Source organism: Pelodiscus sinensis, chromosome 23, assembly GCF_052426305.1.
Source record: "Pelodiscus sinensis isolate ZL-2025 chromosome 23, ASM5242630v1, whole genome shotgun sequence".
NCBI lineage: Eukaryota > Metazoa > Chordata > Testudines > Trionychidae > Pelodiscus > Pelodiscus sinensis.
The window spans coordinates 24211487-24237863 of NC_143074.1; the positions used below are offsets into that span (position 1 = coordinate 24211487).

General features: G+C 41.8%; 1 protein-coding gene and 1 long non-coding RNA gene across 9 annotated transcripts in view; one reads left to right on the top strand and one right to left on the bottom strand.

Annotated features, from left to right (window-relative positions):
* The window catches only part of DENND1A (DENN domain containing 1A), a 361583-nt gene that overhangs the window by 165757 nt on the left and 169449 nt on the right, over nt 1-26377 (bottom strand). For all 7 annotated transcript variants that reach the window (XM_075905650.2, XM_075905649.2, XM_075905651.2 and 4 more), the window contains exons 6-8: nt 18649-18718; nt 17360-17440; nt 9835-9888 (exon numbers count right to left, since the gene is read on the bottom strand). In XM_075905650.2, coding sequence (XP_075761765.2) covers nt 9835-9888; nt 17360-17440; nt 18649-18718 — 205 coding nt within the window. The remainder of the gene's footprint in view (nt 1-9834; nt 9889-17359; nt 17441-18648; nt 18719-26377) is intronic.
* LOC142819334 (uncharacterized) overlaps nt 1-26377 on the top strand; it is a 105357-nt gene that overhangs the window by 74646 nt on the left and 4334 nt on the right. For both annotated transcript variants that reach the window (XR_012897193.1, XR_012897194.1), the window contains exon 3: nt 25131-25255. This is a non-coding gene — a long non-coding RNA (uncharacterized LOC142819334). The remainder of the gene's footprint in view (nt 1-25130; nt 25256-26377) is intronic.

The following is a 26377-nucleotide window of genomic DNA, read 5'->3' on the forward strand; positions in this document are numbered from 1 at the left end:
GCTGAAGCGAGCATCAGAAGCTGAGTGTGATTCCAATGCATAATGCTTAGTGAACTTGTAGGCAGATGTCCAGGAAGCTGCTTTGCAGATGTCGATTACAGGGGCATTCTTCAGGAAAGCAGTTGATGCAGCCATGGCTTTCACGGAGTGTATGCACAGGGCTGTTGGGAGTAGCAAGTTACTGTGTGGTAACAGAGTCGGGTACGTTCCGAAATCCATTTGGATAGTTGCTGTTTTGAGAGAGTTTGGCCCTGGGAATGCTCTGAGGTGGAGACAAGAGTCCAGAGGATTTCTGAAATGGCCTTGTTCTGTCTATACAGAAAGCAAGAGCTCTGCAGTCATCCAGTATGTACAGGGATGCTTCCCTGTAGCCGGTGTGCAATTTAGGGAAGAATACAGGTAAGAATATGACTTGGTTGCACTAGCAAGAGGAGGGTAATTTTGGTATGAATTTTGGGTGTGGACAAAGTCGTGAATAGTGGGTCTTATCATTAGGGCTTCCAGTTCTCCCATTCTTCTAGCTTAAGAATATGGCTTTCATGGACAAATGAAGCAGAGAGCAGGTGGCCAAGGGTTGCCCACGAGGGCCTCTGTCTGTAAGCACTGCGCCACGTCAGAGGGGTCCCCCTGATCAGAAGCATGTAGGCAATGGCCAGCGGAGACTTCTCACCTAACCATGAGAAGGGGTTTAAACAAAGGAAGGGGTGTGGCTACTTGGGGGGGGGGGTTATGCTCTGGTTTTGGAGAAGGGCAGTCTATCACGTGGGTGGTGTGAGCGGCATTTTCTTTACCCCTTTGATTTATGGCATCAACCACTAAGGAGTTTGGAGTGGGACGCGTGCAGAGAAAATCAGCTCTGTGCAATGCAACATAGGATTTCTTGTTGGACTACTTACATGAGTGTTTGCCAGATTGTTTTAGCGGGGTCCTTTGGGATAGCACTGAAGGGCAGTGGGGAGGCATGGAGTATATCCGTTAGACTGTGTTGCGTTTCCAGGGAGATATCAAGAGACTCCGCTACCCATCTGTAGAGCTCCTGAAATGATTTAAAATCATCCCTCAATGTGGGAGGGGGAGGCACGATAGTGTCATCCGACGAGGAAGAACAGATGTATGCCAGCGCAGCGAAGTCAATAATATCTGTGCCACGAGGGATGGGGGGAGGGGAGAGAGTGTGGCAGAGCGGACAGGTGGACCAGTCGAGTTAGGTGTTGGAGCCAGTTGCTAAGATGGCTAGGTATGTTGTGTGCTGTATAAGGCTACAGAGCCCAATGGGGCAATTGCGTAGCATGGCCATGGATGTGGGCATGTACAGGTGGGGTGCGGTGGGGGGCTGCAGGATATGGATGGGCACTTGTCTAGGCAAGGAGTGTGCATTCCTGGTGAAGTTTCTCCTCATCGCTGGATATCCAGGAGAAGCAGCGCCTGTTGGTATAGTAGGCAGGCTGAACTGTGGTCCTGCCAGGTGCTGAAGGGAGGCACACCTGACACGGAGGCTACCAGCAAATCAGCATGGCTGGGGAAGTGCTGTGGTGCTGCAAAGGCTGATGCCAGCAGGGTGGAAGAGAGATGCTGGGAACCTGTGTACGCACCAACGGTGCGGTGGACCTGCTGCTATGTAAAGGCACAGCAGGTGGCAGTACTGTGCTGTTGGGTGCAGAGGCAGACTGTGGCGTCTTTGCTGCGGTGGAGGCAGACTTGGGTTTAGTGTGTGGGCCTGGCTCAGAGCTAGCCAGTATCGGGTCTTTCACCCCTCCAGCCGTCTCAGTGTTGGACATACCCAGTGCCTCACATTACATTGCTCTATGTACTGAGGCAGGGGTTTTTCAATCTCTTGTGCCTATTTCAAGGGGAGACCCTTGTCTGAAGCCACTTCAGTAGAGAGTTGACATGGGGACATTGTGTGCCCTGGGTCTGAGGCAGATTTCTGCATGAGTAGTACATGTAGGCACCAATGATGTAGGGAAGGGTTAGGGATAGAGTGATGGTGTAGCGAGGAGGAGTTTAGATTTATTAGGAACTGGGGACACTTTTGGGAGAGGGGGAGTCTATACAGGAAGGATGGGCTCCACCTTGGTTTAGGTGGATCCACACTGCTGGCACTAAACATTAAAAAGGTCCTAGAGCAGTTTTTAAACTAAGAGATGGGGGAAAGCCGATTGGTATGGAGGAGCATGTGGATCAGACGGAGACTTCTCTTAGAAGACAGTCAATTCATGGAGATTCTCTAGGTTTTAGTCAGAAAGAGAGGAGGGGAGATGATACAGTATGGGCCAGATCAGACAAACAATCACATCTACAAGAATCTAATTCATCAGGGAAGAGCAGACAAACAGTGGCAATTTTTTAAAGTGCTTCTACACAAATGCTAGAAGTCTAAATAATAAGATGGGTGAACTAGAGTACCTCGTATTAAAGGAGGAGATTGACATAATAGGCATCACAGCAACCTGGTGGAATGAGGACAATCAGTGGGACACAATCATACCAGGATATAAAATATATCGGAAGGCAGAATAGGTTGTGTGGGTGGCGGAGTGGCACTATATGTGAAAGATAATGTAGAATCAAATGAAGTAAAAATCTTAAATGAATAAACACGTTCCATAGAATCACTATGAATATAATTCCATGCTCTAATAAGAATATAGCAGTTGGGATATATTATCCACCACCTGACCAGGACAGTGATAGTGACGCTGAAATACTAAGGGAGATTAGAGAGGCTATCAAAATAAAAAGCTCAATAATAATGGGGGATTTCAATTATTCCCATATTGACTGGATACATGTCACCTCAGGATGAGAAGCAGATAAAATTTCTCGATGCCTTAAATGACTGCTTGTTGGAGCAGCTGGTACCGGAACCCACAAGGGCAGAGGCAACTCTCGATTTAGTCCTGAGTGGAGCGCAGGATCTGATCCAGGAGGAAACTATTACAGGACCAAATTAAAAAACATAGTAAGAGAGCTAAAAAAGTGCCACCATGGCTTAACAATCATGTAAAAGAAGCAGTGAGAGATAAAAAGGCATCTTTTAAAAAGTAGAAGTCCAATCCTAGTGAGGTTAATAGAAAGGAACAGAAACACTGCCAAATTAAGTATAAAAATGTAATAAGAAAAAGCTAAAAAAGATTTTCAGGAACAACTAGCCAAACACTCAAAAAGTAACAGCAAAATGTTTAAGTACATTAGAAGCAGAAAGCCTGCTAAAAAACTAGTGGGGCCCCAGGATGATCGAGATAGAAAAGGAGTAATCAAGGACGATAAAGCCACTTAGGAGAGACTAAATGAATTCTTTGCTTCAGTCTTCACGGCTGAGGATGTGAGGGAGATTCCCAAACCTGACCGGTCCTTTGTGGGTGATGACTCTGAGGAACTGTCCCGATTGAAGTGTCATTAGAGGATGTTTTGGAACAAATTGAAAAACTTAACAGTAACAAATCACCGGGACCGGATGGTATTCACCCAAAGGTTCTGAAAAACTCAAATGGAAAATTGCGGAACTATTAACTGTGGCGTGTAACCTACCCTTTAAATCAGCTTCTGCACCAAAGGACTGGAAGACAGCTATCATAATGCCAATATTTAAAAAGGGCTCTAGAGGCGACCCTAGCAATTACAAACCAGCAAGTCTAATATCAGTACTGGGCAAATTAGTTGAAACAATAGCAAAGAATAAAATTGTCAGAGACGTAGAAGAACATAATTTGTTAGGCAAAAGTCAACATGGTTTCTGCAAAGGAAAATCATGTCTTACTAATCTATTAGAGTTCTTTGAAAGGCTTAAACATGTGGACAAGGGAGATCTAGTAGATATAGTGTACTTAGATTTCCAGAAAGCCTTTCATAAGGTCCCTTACCAAAGGCTCTTGTGTAAATTAGGTTGTCATGGGATAAGAGGAAAGATCCTTTCATGGATTGAGAACGGTTTAAAAGACAGGAAACAAATGGTTGGAATAAATGGTAAATTTTCAGAATGGAGGTCTAACTAGTTGTGTTCCACAAGGGTCAGTCTTAGGACCAATCCTATTCAACTTATTCAGGTTTAAAACTAATAAAAGAAAGTTATTCTTCACACAGCGCACAACCTGTGGAACTCCTTGCCAGAGACGGCCGTGAAGGCTAGGACTATAACGGAGTTTAAAACAGAGCTAGATAAATTCATGGAGGTTAGGTTCATAAAAAGCTATTAGCCAGGGCGTAAGGAATGGTGCCCCTGGCCTCAGTTTGTCAAAGGCTAGAAAAGGATGGCAGGAGACAATTTGCTTGATCATTGTCTTCAGTCCACCCCTTCTGGGGTATCTGGCACTGGCCACTGTTGGCAGACAGGATACTGGGCTACATGGACCTTTGGTCTGAGCCAATACGGCCATTCTTATGTTCTTATTTTAGAAATGTGTGTATCTGTCCATCTGTGAGTCCATTTGTTCAAGAACTCCTAAACAGTAAGAGCTAGGACCACCAAATTTGGTATGCAGCTTCCTCTTATCATATTGTAAAGCAAGCTCAGAGTTTGGTTGTGCCATGACAATGGGATGCACGTGGAGTTCGACTGTTTCTCATAAAATAGGAAGTGGGGGCTGGTAGGAGGGAATTATACTGCAGAATGAGCACAGGAGGGCAGCAAGGGACCAGAGATGGGGACCAGGATAGATATAACAACTCCACTGCGCCAGCAGAGGGCAGAGTTGGAGAAAGGGACAGATATCACCTATATATTTCAGAGAGTTTGTCTGTATTGTCCATCACATGCAGCCTTCCTCCAGCTGTGCCGCTGCAGCAGCGATGAACAGGCACTTCTCTCCTGGCCCCACGCTGCTGCAGTGAGAAGGGGTTGGGGTAGTCCTCTCTCCCTAGGGCAGCCTGCACCATGAACCCCTCATCTCCAGCCCTACCTCACAGCAACGATTTAAATGAAGAAAAACAAAAATTAATGAGTTAAGGACCCCAGCAACACCAGGTTAATCTTCTAGTTTATTTATAAAAAATATGACGTCTAAGGAGAAAATTGTGACATGTTGAAAATAGGTGGCTATACAGCTAAACGGCAAGTGAGTAGGAACCAAGCCACACAAAACTAGGGTCGTTTTTCTCAATACAGTGTTATATCGTTTGGAGTTACAGCGTTTAGGAAGAAAACGCTTGAAACACAGAGCTGCAGCAGTTGCAAGTTTTCCATTTTATTCCATAGCACAGAATAGCTAGAATCAGCCAAAACCAGCTGGGCTAACCCCTAATGACCTAACTCAGTTACTACAACAAGATCTATCACTATGACAATCCAATACACAACAGTCAGTACAGTTGTTATAGATTTGGTTTCTCACCATTTGAAATCCTCCTTGGACATTAAAGCTGAGATTTCTCAAAGAACTTAAGGAAATCGGATACCCAGATCCTATTAAAATCAATGAGATCTGGAAGCCTACTTCCCTCATGCTCCTCTCACAGTCTCACCTAAATTCACTCAACAATTACTCTTTTTTATTATGCACTTTATAGATTTTATTCTGGCCAAAACATAAGAACGGCCAGACTGGGTCCGACCAAAGGTCCATCCAGCCCGGTATCTTGTCTGCTGACAGCGGCCAATACCAGATACCCCAGAGGGAGGGAATCATCAAGTGATCCTTCTCCTGTTATCTATTTCCAGCCCCTGACAAACAGAGGCTCAGGACACCATTCCTGCCCATTCTAGCTAATAAGTATTGATGGACCTAAACTCCATGAATTCATGTAGTTCTTTTTTGAACCTTGTTAAGTCCTGGTCTTCACAAAAGATACATCACTCCTGCTTCCCCTTCCTCTGACATCATCCCAAAGACAACCTTTCACTGGGATTATAACGGAGCGTACCCTCTCCTCCTTCTGTGCAAAGGAACAACAACTAGAGTCACATGTGTAGTAAGTGGGCCATGACTTCTACACATGCTAGGCTACCATTAAAAATGTGTATGCATCACTGAAAAACAAATCCTCTCAAATTATCATAGCTAGTCACTCAGCTCTAGGTCTAAACTTCATTTAATAAGTTTCTGTAAATGTTCCTTTTGGAATAAACTAGCTTTATTTAGAAGTACATTTTCTTCCAAACCCCACATATTTAAAAGTTGTTTTTCAAAGATCCATCAGTTGCTTATCACAGTATGATGTACCTTTTGGAAAACAGAAGAGTGAGTATTCTGTTTAAAATAGTCTAAATATTAGAATATAAAACTACTAGTGTGAATAAACTCATTGAAATCAAGAACTTAAATCATATACATACATTTTAGAAAGTGAAAGGATCATGCAGTTTGAGGATATGACATAAAATGAAAAAAAATTGTAGCACCAAACAGAAACTCCAATAATCTCTGAAACAGCTAAATTACTTACCAAATCTGAAATACAATGGATACTGTATATCTAACACTACTTAGTAATGTATTTCCTGTAATTAACTCAATTTGTTTATTTCTGAAAGTCACAATGTATTCATAAATCTTTCACATATCCTAGGAAATCTTTTGAAATAGTGAAATCTCAGTTGTTATATATAACTGTCCATACTAAATGCTTTTGTGGATCATTAACCATTCTGGTCTGACACAAAGCCAGATAATTACGACATATTTGTTAATGTTCCAAATGGAGCTCTATGTGGTTCTCCATTAATCATTACACACAACTTAAATCTAGTGCTTCTAAACATTTGTTAATAGAGGTTTAAAAATGCAATTACTGCCATGATATGTGGCATATTTAAAAATGCAGGTCAATTGTTTAAAATCTATAAAGATTTATGTTCATTTAATGCCTTTATATAGTTGTCTATCTAAACCACAATCTTACATGAAAGTTACCTTGATAGACAGATAAAACCCTAGTGAGCAATTACACAATGATATTCATTAGAAAAAGAAAAGCACTGCTTTTATTAAGTGGAAACCAGAGAGGTAGCAGAGAATGAACTTTAACGAAAACCTTAAACCAGTGAGTTTCATTTTCAACATTTGTTTTACTCTTTTCCTTACACTGAGACCTATACTGACAATTTTGCATTAAAATGTATTGGACCAGCTTCATCACATCAGCTGTTGTTTCCATTTTATTCCCATGTTTGCCCTCTGTATTTCCTATCAAAATGCCGATGATCCCTCCATTAATGCTCCCATCACCCACGCTGTACTATTGTTATTAGAATCATTTATTAGTTAAAGGAGAGGACAACCAGCTAAAAACCCTGCATCCTATTTTAATCTCAGCTAGTGATCAATTTCTTTGAGATTCAACATACCCATCTGTAAAATGGGAATAACACTTCCCAACCTCTTTGGGTGTCTTCACTGTAAAGTGCTTAGAGATCATCAGATGAAAGAACACAGATTTTCATGAAACATTATCACCGCCACTACTTAGTAAAATATACCCTAAACCTTCAAACTAGACTAGCCGCTGATTTAGCTTCAGGACAGGAGTCCTGTATTACAGTAGACTTCCAATAATCCAGAACCTGTGGTGCCGGATTATCAAATATGCCAGACTATCAGGAGGTTATATATAAGATGGTTTTAGATAGAGAGATAGATAGAGAGATAGAGAGATAGAGAGATAGATAGATAGATAGTTTTTTTAAGCCTTTTTTATCCTTTTTGCTCAATTCAGCTGCTGCCGCTGTTACCTTGTGACTCATTTTTTGCCGAAGCTCACTCACTAGGCTCTTGCCATTTTGATGCTGGACTATCAGGAGTGCCAGACTATTGGATGCCGGACTATTGGAGTTTTACTGTACTTCTAATGTTGCAAAGTTCTATGAAAAGCAATGTCACACAAAAAATAAAGCATGTGCATTAAAGTTAATGGTAATGGAACTATCTCCAGTAAAGCCAGCAACTATGTATATGTCCAATGGTAAAAACAAAGGCTGTACAAGCTCACCAAGCAACATACTACTAGTAAGTAATTGGAAGATATGGCCGAGTTCTTTATTTTTAAAAACACAAATGGGACTTCGTTTTGGTGCAGCATCTGACCTCAGAAGTTTTTGCTCTTGATCTAGTTGCAAGACTTTGAGATGTCAGGCAGGCAGGTTTGGAAAAGGCTCACAATGTGGAGGTCTAAAGAATAGTCAAGGCCAACAAATGTCAGTTAGGTTCTCTCTTGGTTTGGCACTTTCAGACCTCTCCTCTGAAGACACATCTGAAACTGTACAAAGCACTGTACTCAGGGGGGTTAAAGTATATCTTTGAAGAAATGACTCCAAAATACAGTGAAGTTCTGCTCAGCTGTCTTGAGAAAGCTACTGGGTACACAGCTGATCTTTACTGGTCCCTTGTGTGATCACTTAAGACAGCCCCAATGGTCTGCTGAACAGGTCCTGCAATGTTCCTCCATTCCAATTTGCTTACAGGACCATCATCCTTAATAATCTGCACCTACATGCTAGATCGAATTCTTCATCATTTCCCTGCAGCTGTGTAGGTACGACAGAGCGGAAGTATGCGGCCTTCACAAAAGAGAATGCTAGCCTTAATGCCTCCTGCCAATGTATCCCCAAACTGCAGAGAAGTCAAGAAAACTGGAATTTTTCCAGTGCTTAGCCAGAATTCAGACACCAAATTTGTGAAGGCATTAATATATGTGGGTGGGGCAGGATAGAAAATGTGTGAAAATACCAAAGGTGGTATCTTGAAAGATCCAAGCAGGTTTAATACAAAACAACTGTACTTCACCTTTCTGAAGCTCTAGCAGTTTTTGCATTTTAAATATTATGGTCTCCAACTAAAGATATTTAAATTCACCAATAACAGTCTTGGCTCAAAACAGTAAACAGCACTATGAAAAACTTCAGAAAACGTTAAGAACAGCTTCAGTGCAGTTTAGTTTTCAATCTTTCTGATAAGGTTAATTTTAAAACAGAAACTCTGTCCAACGAAAAAGAAGTTAGTCAAGTTATACTTTTGCTCTGCTTTCTGAATCTGAAGCATCAATGACAGCAGCAGCATAGCTATGGAATCCAGGTATATTAACTGCAGATGGGAAACCAGCAGAGGGAGCACAAAACTTTAATTTGGGGGCAAATGGGTAGGAAATGACAAAAGTCAGGACTGTATTATTACTTGTTCATAGTGAAACTGCACATTTTCTTTAAAAAAAATTTTTTTGAAACTTGTAAGACAGGAATGTACACAGTTTTAATGTCTCAAACTAAAAGTTTCTTGACAATGTCCCTTTCTATTTTGCCTGTTTAGGTAAAATTGAAGTAGATGAAACTTCTTATCTGTACCATCCATGCATGCGTATGGCACAGCTATTGTAAAATATGCCATTTTCCTGGTGAGCTATTTTATTTTAAAATATCCTTATTTTTAGGGAACATTAATGATTAACGTCTACATCTCTGAAAATAAACATCTTGATTTGGCTTTTTTAATCAAGAGACCATTATTCTGTCACAACTTCCCATTCACTTGATATTTTTTCTTAATTAAATAGACATTTTAATCTGATCATCTGACACTGTAAATCATTTGCTCTAGAGAGAATACTGGAGAGTAGTTTTATGGGGTTAATTTACAGTAATTATGGGGGAAAGCTAATTTATTGTGTCATTGTTTAATCCTGCAGAAGCAATTTAGCAGAAGCCATGCTGTAACATGATTTCATATAGTAATATTTAATGTTTGAGAAAATAAACAGTGGAAGAGTTTCAATATCTAGTACAAGTTCACAAAATATCATGTAACAGCTCTAAATACTAGCTCTAAGTGAGCATAGTTACTTGTCTTGCTGTTCTTCCAATTAAAAGGAAAACAAACAGTATAAAGTATGAACCTCTCTACTACTCACATTCTCAGGAATACTAGGAAGCTCTGTGATGTCAGGCACGGTAAAGAAAGAATGCTGGAAAGAAAAACAAAAACATTTTTACATCATGAAAAGACATCCAAAATACTGCTCTGAATCAATAAAGTATTTAGCCATAGTTGCAAAGGATTAAATAAACAAAGCCCAGCTAAGGAAACTGACATAACTTTTGTTATCAGTTACCAATGAGATCACTTTGCCATTGATTTCAAAATTTAGATTCTTTTCTCAAACTTGAAAAAAAGCCACTCGAACAAAGATTGAATCACAAAGTATCAAATATCTGTAAAGGATACATTACATGTAATTCTTGTACTTCGGATGTATTAACAAACAGCCTCACTCTCTTTATGATCTATGCCAGAACACCGCCAAAGCTTTTTGTATGCAGTTCAGACCATCTTTCCTCATCCTACTGCAAGATCCATGTCTGAATACAGGACATACAACAGCCATCTCCTTTTTGGCTTAAGCTAGTACAATATTAATATGTTCCATTGTTCAGGCAACAAAAGAGATGGAGCTCTGTCTAAAAAAGACCTCTACTTTCAGAAAAGCAAACTGACTGGTAATTTATCCTGTGTCTTAAACTAGGGGACCCTCTTAATTACCCTCCCGGATCTCTCTGTAGGAAACACAAAGAGTTGTGATGCAGTAACAAAAGCTGCTCTTGATCTCCTTGACAAATCTCCTTTTCTATATTCTAGGACTCTCCGGTAGTACCTTAAGAGTGTTCCTGGTGGTTGCTAGAGAATGACTGAAACTCTGAAGTTATATCACCTGGCTGAATAAATGAAGGGTTCTCTAGAGAACAGTATACTGTGAAATTTAAAAAGTGCCACCATTTAAAAAAGCAAACAGAAGTTTTGGGAATAGAATTTTCTTCCAATTTAAAGATATATAATTTATTAACAATTCCTCTGCATATTCTCTCTTGAATCCTATGGCTAAGAGAAACATGAATCAGTCTTGCACAATGTACATTTGCTATATGGTTTGGAACATTCTCAGGAGATGGTGTCAGAAAACTGCACCAAAAATGCTCTAACCTGCCAAGTATCCCCTTTGGATGCCCTGATCTACCACACCAGACAGGCAAACTACCAAGTTTGCATATGGCAAATTTCGTCCATAGCAGATGCTGTTGCTTCAAGTCCAGCTGGTCATAGTTAAGACATGCATAATGAGCAGATAAACATCCATTTATTGGTTATAGCAAAAAAACGATCCCAAAAAACAAACACAGAGCTGGAGAGTTGCAGTGCAAAGACTGCTCTATGGAAGAACCCCTCAAACACATAATGCAATTCCCAAACTTGAAAACATACAATATAGACAAGCTCTGACTGTAAAAATGCAGTAAATTTCAGTGACTACACGACTGACACAATTGATTGTACAGATTATGAACAATGAAATTAATTAGTATTATCCAACTATAGCATTTAGCCACTGCAATAAAACATCAATGGGACTTTTAAAATGTTAAAAAAACACGTTCAACAATTAAATGATTGTGCAGCACAAAGAAACAAAGCTGAACAAATTATCTCTGTCAGATGCAATTAATGGTTCCAGTATGATTTGGTGTATCGTGACAAATGGGAATCCATTCCGCATTACCAACATTTTTCAAATCAACCCACAAAGTAAGAGGTGGGCTGCAATAAGTATAAAAAGTAAGGGGAAGTTTGTGTGTTACAGCATTGCTAATGTTCCCATATACTGAAGGCCACGTCACAAATGAGCGTGAGATTCAATGCAGAGTTTACAAGATAAACAGTATTCTGAAATAGTTTTTTCTAAGCAGGCGTAAGTAGTTATGCTTCTGTTGGTGCCTAGATCTGTCTTATATGTAATCCGATCAAGGTTTCCAAATACATGCAGATTTTTCTTTATGGTTGTCATACCCCAGCACTGTTTTTTTTTAAATTTATCTGATGGAAATCCTCTTTTAATGAGTCAGTCTATGATTATCATATTTAAACGACTGGTCATAAGATATTCATTAACTTTCACAACCATGGTTCTAGTTGAGTAGTATTCAGAATAATTAACACACAAGAATAGGCTTTCAGGTTTAGGAGAAAGGCATAGGCTCCAGGTATCATATGGATTACCTCTGGAAGGGTTCTACATTAATGTTCAAGACTCCAGTACTGCTAAGCCACGTGTATACTTTAACTTCAACTGAAATCCTCATGAAGTACATGCATCGTCTGCGTTTCCTTCATGTCTTTCAAATACCAAAACCCACAATTTGCAATCCTGTTTTATAGTCAAGTTTACTTAATTCTCGGCATGTTAAGGAAGATAAAGATATTTGAATAATATAACTGGAAAACTGTTTTGTGTACACATTTTTATTTGCAGCTACTGTATTTGAAAAGCTGTCAAATTTGTATGTTGGTTTCCCAGTTTCATGATGCTTCACACCACTGCAATTTGTGAATTGCTTAATGGAGCGATTTAATCCCTTTACACTCCAGGAAACTCTTTTCATTTTATTAACCATTGTGATAATGCAAGACATTTTTGTTATTCTTGTTTTGGGAGCTGAGGGTGGGCAGGGACACACAATATTTTTGTGTGTAAGTTAATATTTGTGTATATTGTATTTTGTTTGGAACTTTATAGTTTGTTATAAGACTAGCACATTATTTTGTATTAAAGTTTTTTGGGGAGCTATTGTGCTCTTGAATGTTTCCACAAGCCATACAATTCTGTTCCTTACAGTGTTTATCAGTTCCATGCTTCGTAGTCTGAAGTATCTAGCTGTTGAAACAGCTACAATTGCCCACAGATAAAACAAGTATGCAATGTGGACTTTAGCTTCTCCATGCCTCACTATTTTAATCTGGTTGAAAAGGAACAAAAGAGGAAATGGAATATGGAGGGTACACAATGAACAGGAAAAAAGTCCACGAGCTCTTACAGATCCATCAGCTTGTAAACAGCTAAACTAAAATGCTTAAAGAGCCTAAAACAAAAGTAGTCCCTAAGCTGTCCTTTGATATTCTTTCCTGCTCCAATGCTCATGAAATGTTTGAGGCAAAGGGAGAGCAACAGCATTCCTTGAAACCACTGGTATGAAACAACTGAAATATCCCAACAGATCATCCTGCCTCTGAGACAGCTTGTCCTCTAGGTCAGGCAGACATGCTGTTCATACAATAGCTTTCCTTGATAGGACTGGGTCATCTCCACTGCCAGCTGGTGACCTAGCTAGGCCAAACAACTGCTACCTGTCGACTGACATTACAGGGTGAAGTGATGAGAGTAAGCTGTTTGTAGTCAGCAGATAGTTATAAAAGGAGGGGAAAAGGGAAATGAATAAGGGAGACAGAAAAGCAGAGATGTAGCGCTACATCAGTAGCTCTAGATGTGAACTCAAAGCCTACACAGCTCACAAAGCAACATGCATTCAAGGATTTTTCACTGGCGCTTTCAGATTTAGCAATTACTGCCCAGAAAACAAGGTTGATCTGCAAACATCAAGTGGAAGAGAACAAAGAGAAATGTTTCCCTTAAAGCCCAACCAACCCAAACGTAAGCTCTTCCACTGATTTTTGACTTAAGACTGTCACAGAATACAACAGCCTTGATGCAAGCGTGAGAAGGAATAGCTATTGATTGAGGCGTGAGGGAGGGAAAACCACCAAAATGACATGCATCAAAGGGTTAGTGCTTAGAGTATTGCTCTGCCAGGCTTTGACGACAAAACTGCATAAGCGCTCATACCGCAACTCAACTTCTGTTGCGAAAAACGGCCACTTTCATTAACAAAAACTTCCAGCTCAGTGAGGGACTTTTGTCTTTTCCTCTCCCTGTACTGCCACCAAACATGTGATAGCATGGGGAGCCCCTGGTCCTGGGTACTGCCTCTGTGCCCTGCAGCCAGGTAACCAGCTACCCACCCTGCTCCCTTTGCAAGCCTCACAAAATGTAAATCCCATTTCCTGCTGCCTGAGCACCTGAACCTCCCCTATCCCGCATGCAGTGGTCTCATAGAGTCCTCCCCAGCCACTGCACCAACTGTTCCCCTGCTTGGACCGCCACAGAGCTGTTGGGTCTCATCAGTGTATGGGGAGAGAAATCTGCTCCGTCCCACGTACTATGGGTCACTCACAGCTGGGACACATACTGGGCACATTCCTCAATCCTTGCGTGAAAAGGAGTACGAGTGGAACATGTCGCAGTGCAAAGATTAAAGAATTCAGACAAGGCTACTGTAAGGCCTGTTAAAAAAAATTAACGCTCCGGTGCATCACCGAAGACCTGCCACCTCTCTAAGGAGCTGGAAGCTATCCTTGGTGCAAACCCCACTTCTGCTGCAAGGGGCACCAGAAGCAATGCACAGGGCGAGGGGCTCCCCATGGGGTTGCCAACTGTGTCCGGCAGCCAGGACCCAGGCTGAGCAACTGCTTTCCGCAGCCCAGGAGGTGGGGGATGAGACACAGGGAGGTTGCTGTGGCTTGGGGAGCGCAGGGCTTAGGACACGGAAAAGTGGGAAGCTGGTTGTGTTTCCGTGAGCTGCGCATATATCCGCGTAACTAATTGATATAGCCAAGCAGGACGTTGACGCCCGCGGTAGAATCCTGCACAGAGAGGCTAGCAAAACTTCTCCAAGATACTTGTACGTTTTCTGCCTCGGGTTCCATGGCAGCGCAGCTTTGTCCCTCCCCTACTGAAGGACACTAGTCTGCACCATTCATCAATCCCTTGTGCAGGCACCAAAGCAGAATATGGAGCAGGACAAAAGCTACAAGCATGGAGAAGCTGTGCCCGGGTTTCCTTGCTTACCCCGAACAGATAGGCCTGTCGGGATGTTACTTGCCAATGGAGAATCACGGCATAAACAGGACTATAAACAGGCTCCTTTTTGGCACTGTGCTGAACAGCGGAGACTCTGACAGCCCTGCCACGTTCCACATCAGAGAGGGTGCAACAGAGAAGGAAGCACCCTAGAAAAAACAGGGAGGTTTTGTTCGCAAAGTGCTAACCCAGTCAGCGAGCGAGTGCAGACAGAGAACAATGTTCAGAGAGGGTGCTGAGGAACCGAAAGGACAACCACAGAATGCACTGATCAACAGAATGCACAATCTAGGTGATAGAAAAACAGACTGAGATCCTCAAGTGCTTAGTGAAGCAGCACAGTGAGGCTGTGTCTAAACTACATCCCCTGTTGGCAGAGGGATGTAAATTAGACATTTCGAAAGTGCAAATGAAAGGGGGATTTAAGTATCGTGCGCTTCATTTGCATAATCGCGTCATGGCGCTATTTCGAGCAGGCACCATTTTGAAACTGAAACCGTGGTTTTTCAACAACGGGCACTTTTTCAAAAGATCCTGTACTCCTCAGGACCCCCATTGTTGAAAAAAAACGCATCTAAACCACGGTTTCAGTTTCAAAATGGCGCCTTTTCAAAACAGCACCATGTCGCGATTATGTAAATGAAGCGTGGGATATTTAAATCCCCATTCATTTGCACTTTCAAAAACACCTAATGTACATCTCTCTGCCGACAGAGGGGTGTAGGTTAGACGTAGCCTGAGCCAACATGGGTTTGCCCCCCCTCCCGGGAGCAGATTCACCCCCCTCTCCTAGCTTTGATTACGATCCCTGGAACGGCGCACTGTGGTGAGTTGTAACCCTTTGCCAGCAACTCCCCTCCCAGCTCTTGGGGGTACCTGAGTGCATGTCAGTGCGCGAGGTTCTCATGACTAAAGGCACACAGATATAATGGTTCTACACTCATATTTACCGTTTACACAGACCAGTCACTGTGATCCCAGGTGCAGGCTTTAAAGGCATGTTCCCAGCTATGTGTTCCCGGGGAGAGGCTGGCAGTGCTGCCTGGAACCAACTTTAACACCGCTTTAGTCAGTGACCCGCATTTTCAAAGGGCACCCTGAAAGGCCCCCTGATAGGAAGAGCAGCTCAAGGTCCTCTAACAGCTCTAATATCTGGCTGCTCAAACTGTGCAGCCAAGCTGTATGGCTCAGTGCTCCACCCTGGAGCACACAACTCCCCCTTCATGTCACACAAATTAGCGAAGTGCAACAAACTTTGATACCTCTGGGCATATTGTCCTCAGTGAGGTCTAGCCTGACAAAGTCACCTCCATCTCGCCTTCAGTCTCCCAACAGGACATTCAGCCACCATGCGGCACCTGCTCAGCCAGCTGTTAAAACACTTGCTACTGTTGTCTAGGTACCACATATATGGTTTCAAGAGCCAATGTTTCAAGAGGTAAGCTGTGTATCGCAGGATCACTATGGGCAGTTCCACATCTCGCACTGTCATCTTTTGGTCTGCAAAGAAATTCCCCACCTGACGCTTTCTGTACAGGCCCCTGTTCCTGAAGATGCGTGCGTCATGCACCTTTCCGGACCACTCCATGTGGATGTCTGTGAAATAGCCGCATTGATCCACAAGCACCTACAGCACCCTCAAAAAGCATCCCTGCCTGGGGATGTGCTTGGTGGCAAGGTGGGCTGGTGCTAAAATGGGAATGTGTGCGCCCTATATGGGCCCCCAGAGTTGGGAAATCCCATGTCCACAAAGCCAGCCGAAGGGTGTGAAGTATCGTGTAACTGACTGATCGAATAGTTGATCAGTTGATTAGTCGATGGGGCGGTGCTGCCCCTTTGAAATGCCGTGGCAGCATTTCAAAGAGGCAGCGCTGCACAGCTGACCCTGGGCTCCATGCGGTACTGCCACTTTAAAGTAGCCCCCTTCCCCTCCCTTTGCTGCCTCTATTTGATAGAGGCGGGGGAGAAGGAGACTAGTGAACTATCCAATAAGCATTGGCTTATCGGATAGTCGACTAGTCCTTAACATCCCTAAGCCAGCCAGTATGTCTCTCACATTTCCCAGAGTTACAGAATAGGATTCATTGCCCTGCACACTTGCAGCAGTACAGCTCCAATGGCAGACTTCCCCACTCCAAACTGATCTGCAATTGACCGGCAGCAATCAGGAGTCCCCAGCTTCCATACAGCAACTGCCAAACGCTTCTCAGTCATGTCCTTGCACTGCAGGTTGGGGGCCAGCTCAACAAGCAGCTCCAGCTTGCTTTACGCATCCGACAGTTCTGTAGCCTCTGGTCTTCATCCCACACACGCAGGATGATGTGAGCCAATCAGTGCCGGTTCCCCCTAGTCCAAAAGTGCTGATCTGTCCAGTAAGAGGAATGTTGTGCTGCTCAGCAGTGACCCCTGTAGCTGACTGGGGCAATGCTCACAAACGTCCATACAGAATCCCACCCAGGGCTCTGCAGATCAAAGGATAGGGACTCTCTTCAGAGTGAACTATGGGGTAAGTGGAGAGGCTCTTTAGGGCTCTAACAGGAATGGGGAAATGCAGGACCCCCGCCCCTGAGAGAAAATGATACATATGCTGCAAGCCTCAAAAAGAATAAAACATTGTTTTGATGGTTTTCTCTTGCATTTTCATTATGCAATATTGTATCTCCTTAATTTGCTGCTATTTTGCCTCACTTACCACACTGAGATCAACAGGTGTTCCTGGGTCAGGTATAGGTAGTTTATGGAGTGTTTCTAGGAGTTCATTCCTCTGACTGTCCTGAAATAAAAAAGTTCTTGCTTAATAAGGAACACCAAGCCATAAACGGTCATCTCATACCAGACAATGGGATGTAAGTATATGGGCGCTTTGGGGCTAGATCACTCGCAAATGTCAGGAAAAGATGCCAAAAGGATTTATACTGTAGGCTCAAAGGAAATGACACCATTTTCTATGCAAATACCCTGGCAATATAAAATGCAGCTTTTAAAAACAAAAAACATCTTCCCACATTTTTTAAACCTTCCAAGAAATCTCTCAGGGCACCACCCTATGCATTACATATGATCTCATCCCAGGGAGGTCCAGCTTCCCCAGCAACTATTTCATAACAGAATCTATTTGATTTCAGCAGAAGACATTATAAAAAGACAAGCGCTCCCTCTTCAAACTGGTACAAATGTGTTAAAATGCAAAATAGAAGTACGATTGGGGAAATGGTAAAGGAATCAAAGCAGTAACATAACAATCAGGCTGCTGCAGAATTGTTAGGATCTGCTATCATATCAGAACTAAACACAATACACATGCCTAAAATTTTTTACCATGTGCAACATCTCTGTGCAACACCAATTTTCATTTATAATCCTAGAACTGACCCTTAATATTTTCAGTTCATATTTTAAATGAAATATCAGATCGCATATTTAAATTCTACCCTACCCCACAATTTTAAGTCTAAAAATACCTTATGAGCTCCACAATAGTCAGATAAAATGAGCAACAAGAAAATGGTCTTTTGCCCTAGTGGGCCTGATTTAAAAATCTGTATTGGGTTACCACATTTATAAGCTTGGAGAAAACATCCGTCCAACACTCATCGAAGCACAGTTAGTCTCTCTTCCAAGAGGCCCAATACCAGAACTGCAGAGATGTAGTGGTCATAAGTAAGGTATATTAACAAGATGCTGGAGGAGCTTTCATGGTACTTACCTAACTCATCTGTACTTGGCTCTCCAATTACTCTTGGATACCAAAATTAACCTACAATTCATTTGCATTTCTCCAAGCCCTTTTCAAGAGAACAGCAAATTAGCTAATAAAAGCCCTTTCTATGGGATTACATAGTAGAAATTGACAGTTCAACTGGGTATTCTCTTATGAGAGTACTGCCTAACTGGTTAGCATTCACCCTACTTGATATGTTTGGAAAATGAGAGCCCACAGACTGTATAAAGAAAACCAAGCAATAAAGTGTCATCTCATACCTGTCCTTTTGCTGTATAATCTGCCAAGATGCTGAGCAGCTTATAAAAGACTTCAAACCATGGGAGATAACTAAAAAACAAAAAGGAAAAAAAAGGAAAAATGTAAGTTGCTTGAAAACATCATCATAATATTTAGATTGGCAAGTTTTGCTCTACACAGTAAATGCACTGCTAACAACACGCCACACCATCAAGCTGACACTTTGATAAATGGCTGGCAGGAAGGCATGCTGGTTGTCTCTCTTGATGTGGGGTTTGGCCAGGAAGAGTAGGCCATGGCACCGCAGCATGTATCAGTGGCTAGGTCCCCTTCCTCTAAAAGCACAGCTTCTGATAATCATCCCTGGAGCTTCTGGCCAGCAGCAGAGCACCATCATACAAGGCAGCACTAGGTCTAAGAATCAGAGGAGTCAATGGTGGAAATTCATAAGAACACAGGCTACTGTTTCCAAACTTATTTCACTGTTCATAGAGCACCTGGGTGATCATACGGAAGCCATAACTGCCTGTGCAATCAGTGGAAACATTACGGAATTGTTTATAAGTTCACATATTGCTAGACATTTCTTTAATTATACAAAGTTTTCCCATAGTACATGCTTAATTACCGACCTTCAGAGCAGCTATTTGGGCCCTATCAATCTGTAAAAAGACGTGGTTGTTCTGTAATTGGATCCTGCCTTTACTTTTTTATTACCATACAATTATTTGCACATTCTTTAAAAATATTTCTTTAAAAAGAATCACCAGAATGAGGGGTATACCATCTTACCCAGCATCTATAAAATTCCATTTATTCAGCATGTATACTAGACCAAGTATAGTTTTTACCATAATGCACATTTGTCTAATTTATGCCATATCAGTTCTTTACAATAATCAGCAACAGTCAGTCAACCTTGTAAGGTGTGAACATGCTGAAATTACGTATCTGCTTTTTCACACTGTATGGCTATGTAGTACTTCTGTGCCTTCTAGGGAAGTTCCCACTGCACGTAAACAAGGACAGACAGTAAAGCACTAGTCTGTGCTCTAGGAAGCTTTGCTGGGATTCTGTACCATGCTTGCATGGCAGGGGTCTTTGGCTGTATTCATATTTTAAACCTCTGCAAGGAGTTTCCCCTAAACTATAGTGAACAGGCAAGCTAGAAGTACGAAGCATAAAGTGATTACTCTGTTAATCGCAGATGCCTTGTGAAGCAAATGGAGTACATTTTTGATATAGCTGGACAAGATTTAAAGTCTTTCCACAATATGACTACATCCTGCCAACTGTAAAGAAATCAGGGCCCCCATGGTTACTAACTGTACAGCTTGTAGTAATAAATGAAGTGAGAGGTAATATACGTGACAGATAAAATGAACAGCACTCCATCCTTAACATTTGTTTGAAGCCAGCAAATGCTACTGTAAAATTTAAGTAGCTTATCAAAATATACTGATAAGCAACTTAGCTTTTCACGTTATATGACAGTACTATCGCTTATGTTAATATGTTTCAAGTGACTCTGGGAACCACATATTGACTATTGCAGGGAAAGAGAATTACCACTTTAAACAACGTTTAGTTTGGCATCACAATGTAAACATTCAAGAAGGATTAGACAGATAAGTTTCTCTCTTCCCATTTAGTTAAATAAACCTCAGCAGAGTTAAAAGCCATTATAACAGTAACAAGAAATCCTTTCAGAGTAAGACTCCTGCACAGCAATTAAGAACTTGGCAAACAAACCTATACAAGCATCACAAAATATTTTTCAAAAGAAGGGTTTGCAGTTTTCTGGTTTTTTTTAAAGATTCACAATATGAAAACCTACTTCAAGGAAGACATACTGAATTACACTAAATCAGGCAGAGATCCTTAGCTGAAAATGCCATTTACAAAATCAAAATACTAATATTTTAGATCAGAAATTCTATATTTGTTTTAAATGTCAATATCATGTAAGTAGCAAATGAGAGAGATTTCAATTTCTAATTTTGACTGGATTACCTCCTCACAAAGCTCAATAAATAGAATCTAAACAATCTCCTCAGAATGAGACATTTAGTGGTTCAATAATTGCTTACTACACGGTAGTTCTTTAGAAATCAGCTAGTATTGAAGTTTGAGTCCTTTTGGTCTAGAGTTTACGGCTGGATGTGACAGAACAGCTTCAATGCACCTTTTTGCACTGACTGATGCTTATCTAGTGATGGCAGTGTTGAGGTTTTGAAACCGAAGTCGGGTTGTAAGCCTCTTCAAAGAGCCACTGTTTTCCCCTGTTGGGAGGCCAGAGTTCACAGCTGAACCTTATCTTGCTACCGAGCCAACAGAGTTTCCTGTATTGCTTCATTAAGCCAAACATGCCAACTCTATAGGTTTTATTCAGTTGCCTGCAAGGACATTGGATCCAAATTCCATTTTAACGCTGTCAGACAGCAGCTAGGAAATAGTTTCTGTACACAAGGAAGTGCAGATAAATATTTACACATTGCTAAAATGTCTGAACGGACGGTCACTCTGCACACAGTTTGGGGTGAAGGGAGCATGCTGCCATTTCTATTGCACTTGCTCATTCATCTCTTTTATTGGACATGTTTTATTATCCTGGCCCATCGCTTTCCTTTGCTACTTTATCCTGCCTCTCTCAAGTAACGTTCAGTGTAACCGATCTAGTTCCGTATTTATTACTTTAAACAACGTTACAGTTTGAAAATTAGCTTCACAGTTTGAGTGATGATGAAATGTGTTCATGTTTCATACTAAAAGACTGGCAACAGCACAAGGAAAGTGAGGCACCATGGCTACTAGGGAAATACATAAGCATCTTGGCGGAGGGTGGGGAATGTGAGTGGACGAATTATACAAAAGTATCCAGAAGTCAGTAACTTTGCTGTTTCAGACAGATTTATTAGCAAACAGAATTACAGGTAACATAGAAGGGCTTTGCCAAACCAACACATCTATAAAAGGTCTAGATGTTTAGACTACGGTTTTCCATGAGATGCAGTATTAAGCATACAAGAGAATGCCTTTGGGGACCTGTGCTCTGTTTGCTAAGCCGTCACAGACTGACTCCTTGCTTTCTAACCAAGCTTTACATAGCCAATGGAGAATCCCCGTGAGACTCTGCACTGCCCCTTTCATCTGGGTATAAATGTAGCAGGCTTCTAGCCTACAGCGGCTGTCTTGAGACACGGTCCTTCTTCAGTGCACCAGGCAGATCTGCAGGGAAGGAAACGAAATTTCTACAGGCTTCTTCCATTCCCTGCATTTTGCATTCAGAAAGGCAAAAGTTGCCAAAGTGGGATCTAAGAAAACTGGGATAGGTGGGTTCTTCGTTAAAAGGGTAAGGGTTTGGGTAAAAATCAGAGATGACTCTACCTGACAGTAATAAAACTAAGTAATAAGAGCAATGATATAAGAAAGGAAGCAACATATGCACACACATCCAAGGTCATCTGTCTTAAACATAACCATAATATGGCACTGCAGATATGAGTGGGGCAGGGACAGAAGTTGTGACATCAGCACATTTCTCTCATATGCTCGTCTGCCCATTAGTCTCAAATATTAACTTCAATTAAAATCACTGTATAATTCAGCATTAGCTGTAACAGCATTCTCCCGCAAGTATATAAACCTACATTTCCAGATTCTCAGTTTTGGAAACAAGCTTCTTATTCTCAATCACTGTAATTTGAAGAGGATTACATTTGCTCTTTAATCTGAAAGTATGTATTTGACTCAAGGAGTTTCCTCATCAGGAAAGGACTGATACCCTTCTCTGTGATCACTGGTACAATGTAAGAGGCAGTACTGGTAACATAATGCCCTTGGAGAATGGCACCTCCACAGAAAATGGAATTCCCTTGTGTTTTCTGTGTTACCCTGAGAGCATCTTTTATTGCATAATAACTGGGGGGGGGGGGGGGAATGCTAATGTAGTGTGTCTTAGGTTCCCCTAGGTCTCTCTCCTAGTTGCTTGGCTAGCAGATTCTTACTATGCTAACTATGATCACACTATCTGGGGCCTCAGGAAGGCCCCAGGTCAGAATGGAAGTGATCTTCACCTCACTTTGTAGCATGTAGGTATGGGTCCCTTGCCAGCTTTATCTGGGTATAACGCAATCATTTCTCTTCCATTTGTGGGGACTTGGGCACTGCTGCTCCTCAGTCCCTCCTACTCTTTGCCTGTGGTACCCAACAGTCTCATTGCCTGTGGGCTCTAACACTTTTGTATAATCGTGGTTGCTGAGTTTAGGATACAGGTGCTAAATGGGGTTGTTACCCATGATACAAAAGTTCACACTAGATCAGCAGGCCATGGGCCTGCTTCAGGAAAGTTGCTAGTGGGCCTGCATCACTTTGTTTACCTCAGGGCTTCCACTGGCTCCAGTTCTCCATTTCCAGCTAACGGGAGCTCTGGGAAGCAGTGGCCTGGGCCATGACGCTTCCCTCGGCTCCCCTTTGTTGGAAACGATGAAGTGGAGCCAATGGGAATTGTGAGGCTCCATGGCTATGGAACTCTAAGGTAAATAAAGCAGCATGGGCCCAGTAACAGCTTTCCAAAACAGGCCCGTGGCCCATCTGGAGAAATGCTGCACTAGGGGAGCTGGTGGTCCTTTCTGGCCTTACAATCAGTAAATGTAACTACCTCAGAATCTGAACACTTCACTGCTTTAATGTGTTTATCCTCGTGGTAATCCTGTGAGGCAGGGTTGTGCTATTATTTTACGCTACAGATGGTGAAGTGAGACAGGGATTAAGAGACATGCACAAGGTCACCAAGGAAGTCCAGCAGAGCACAGAACTAAACCCAAGCCTCCAGATTCCCATGTTAGTGCCCCAATTACTGGATTATCCTTCTTCCTACGTAGTTTAAAGGAAGACACAGCAGCACCTTTGGGATTTTCTTTCAATTGACATAAATATTTAGAGAGATTTTCACATACAAACCCATTTCTAACGTTTTTAGATCGCTCTCCATAAAATAGCTTAGACACTAACCAAGTTTGCAATTTTCCAGACGCACTGTAAAACTCAGCTTTTTCCTCTCGGGAGACTGAAGAAGGAAGTAGAACTAAGAATATGGGCTGATGGTTGTTTATATTCACATTTACTGTTATTGTGAACAGCAAAAAGTGTTAGGGTATGTCTACACTTGCTCCCCAGTTCAAACTAGGGATGCAAACATAGGCGACCGAAATTGCTAATGAAGCGGGCATTTAAATATCCCACGCTTCATTAGCATGATCTCGCCGGCGCGTTCTTCCGCTCAACAGCTGTTTCGAAAGTGAAAGTGCGCGCCAGGACACGTTAGTTCAAGCCACACCCCTTCAAACCACACAACCCTTCTGAGTAGAGTAATGTTAGTTCGAACCAAAGGGTGTGGTTCGAACTAATGCGCCCCAGCATGCACCTTCACTTTCAAAACAGCTGTTGAGCGAAGTAACACGCCAACGAGATCATGCTAATGAAGCGCGGGATATTTAAATCCCCGCTTCATTAATGATTTTGGTCGCCTACGTTTGCATCCCTAGTTCCAACTGGGGAGCAAGTGTAGACATACCCTTAGAGACAATTCACTCCTGTTGTAATTTTTATATTGTGCATTTTAAAACACCCAGAGCAATGGTTAGGCACCTTGAAAATAAACAAAGTGGCTTTGTTTCTATGGCTACAGCTACACTGTAGCCTTCTTCCAGAAAAGCTTATGAAAATGAAGCGCAGCATGGAATATTGCCGCACTTCATTTGCATTATTAATTAGCAGACGCTTTTGCGCAAAAGAGCTGTGTAGACGGCTCCTTTTTGCGCAAAACCCCCCTCTTGCACAAGAGCCATTCTTCCTGAAAAAATGAGGAAAAACGGCTCTTGTGCAAGAGGGGGGTTTTGCGCAAAAAGGAGCCATCTACACAGCTCCTTTTTATGCAAAAGCCTGTTGCACAAAAGCGGCTCCGCATTAATTATGCAAAATGAAGCACAGCGATATTCCGCGCCGCATTTCATTTGCATAAACTTTTCCGGAAGACAGCTACAGTGTAGCCGTAGCCATCCAGTACAGAGTAATGTGATGGACCACAAAGCCAGGTCATAGAAACAATCTGATTATGCACCTTTGGATGCCTCTCTTGTAGTCTGCTCACTAACCCATCTCTCAGCACAGCCTTTGCCTGCCTCCATTAGGGATTTTTCCCTCAGTACAGCCATTTAATAACATTTAATATCCCATAAAATTTTTAGCTCTTGCTCCCAAACAGGCAATTTTGCCACCTCTTCTATACCTAAAAGCACACTGGTATAAGATTCACGTGTGTGATTCACCAGTGACAAGTTTAAGGTTGAAAACCTCATGACCCTTCAAGACTAAAAAAGAAAACTCTGAATTGGTACAATAGATGTTCGATTTACCTAAGAGGCACATGAAAACTTCATCTAGTTATGGAAGCTCCCTGTGTCCTTTTTATGAATAAAAACTAATTGTGCTATATTTCTAGATGCAGGAGAAAAGGAGATAGTCACAGAGGGAGCTGACAGAAAAAAAGCTGTCTGCCATTATTGTTTTATGTTCCAGCTGCAAAACTGAAACTAGCATGAGTATCAGGCTTTGCACGGGAGAGTGGTGAGTACCCAAATATTTAAAGAGTCAAGACATTACATCACTCAATCTGAAAATTGGAGATTGGATTTGGCTATATGTGAGGCAATATTAGGATGTAACAGCAAAGATCTTTTCAAGAGTAGAGTTGCAGGTGAGTCCCTGGTAGTAGCATGTGGTATGTTCCTGTAGATAAGGAAGAAATTGTCCATTTTCTACTGATGATTCCCAATAGACTCATTAGCTCTTAAGACATATTTAAATGCTGTGCAAAGTGCTCCACTAATCTACTTCTAGCAGGATGGTATGAAGCAGAAAATAGGAGCTGAATTCCATGTGAAGTTAAGAACCTCTCAAATTCTTGACAAGAGAAATGAGAGCTAGTATCACTCATTAACTGTAACAGTAAACCAAATTGGCTAAACAAGGTATGATAATGTTCAAATGTCTTGACAGGGATAACAAGAGTCATTCTGAAAACTTGTGGCCATTTTGAATGGGTGTTGATTACGATCAAAACCATATAACATGCTAAAGGTCCAGCAAAGTGCACATGAACATGTGTCCAAGGATAGAGCGAATACAACCAATTGGCAGGGACTGGGCTGAACCAGAATCATGCTGAATCTGCTGCCATGTAATACCACACTTTACCTTTCTTATGACCCAATGCAGTAACTTGTCACACCATTCCTTTCACAAGAGAAAATACACCATTCATAGCAGGCAACCTATCAATCAAACTGAGACAGGGGTTCCTTTGGGCTGATAAAAACTTCATTGTGGCAGGCATAATAGCCCATCAGTATTGTTGCACTGAGTCTCTTTGCAAAGAAGCACCTGATGATGGAATTCAATGCTTTAGTATAAAAAAACTGAAAAATCAGTAACCTAAAATACCAACAATACAAATGAGTATGAATCTTCCCAATTGTGAAAATAGAATGAGATGCTCTTCACGTTATTTGTGCTGCTTCCTAGTTTTATCTCCCAAATGGAAATTCTTGTTTCCGTTTTTTAAATTATTATTATTAAAGGAAACGGTGTACCATCTGCTCTGGCTCACCCTCTGCTGGCCGTGTGTTTGCACTGGAAAATGCAGAATTCTGCCTTAGGCTACACTTGACCTCCCTCTCCTGGCTAAAG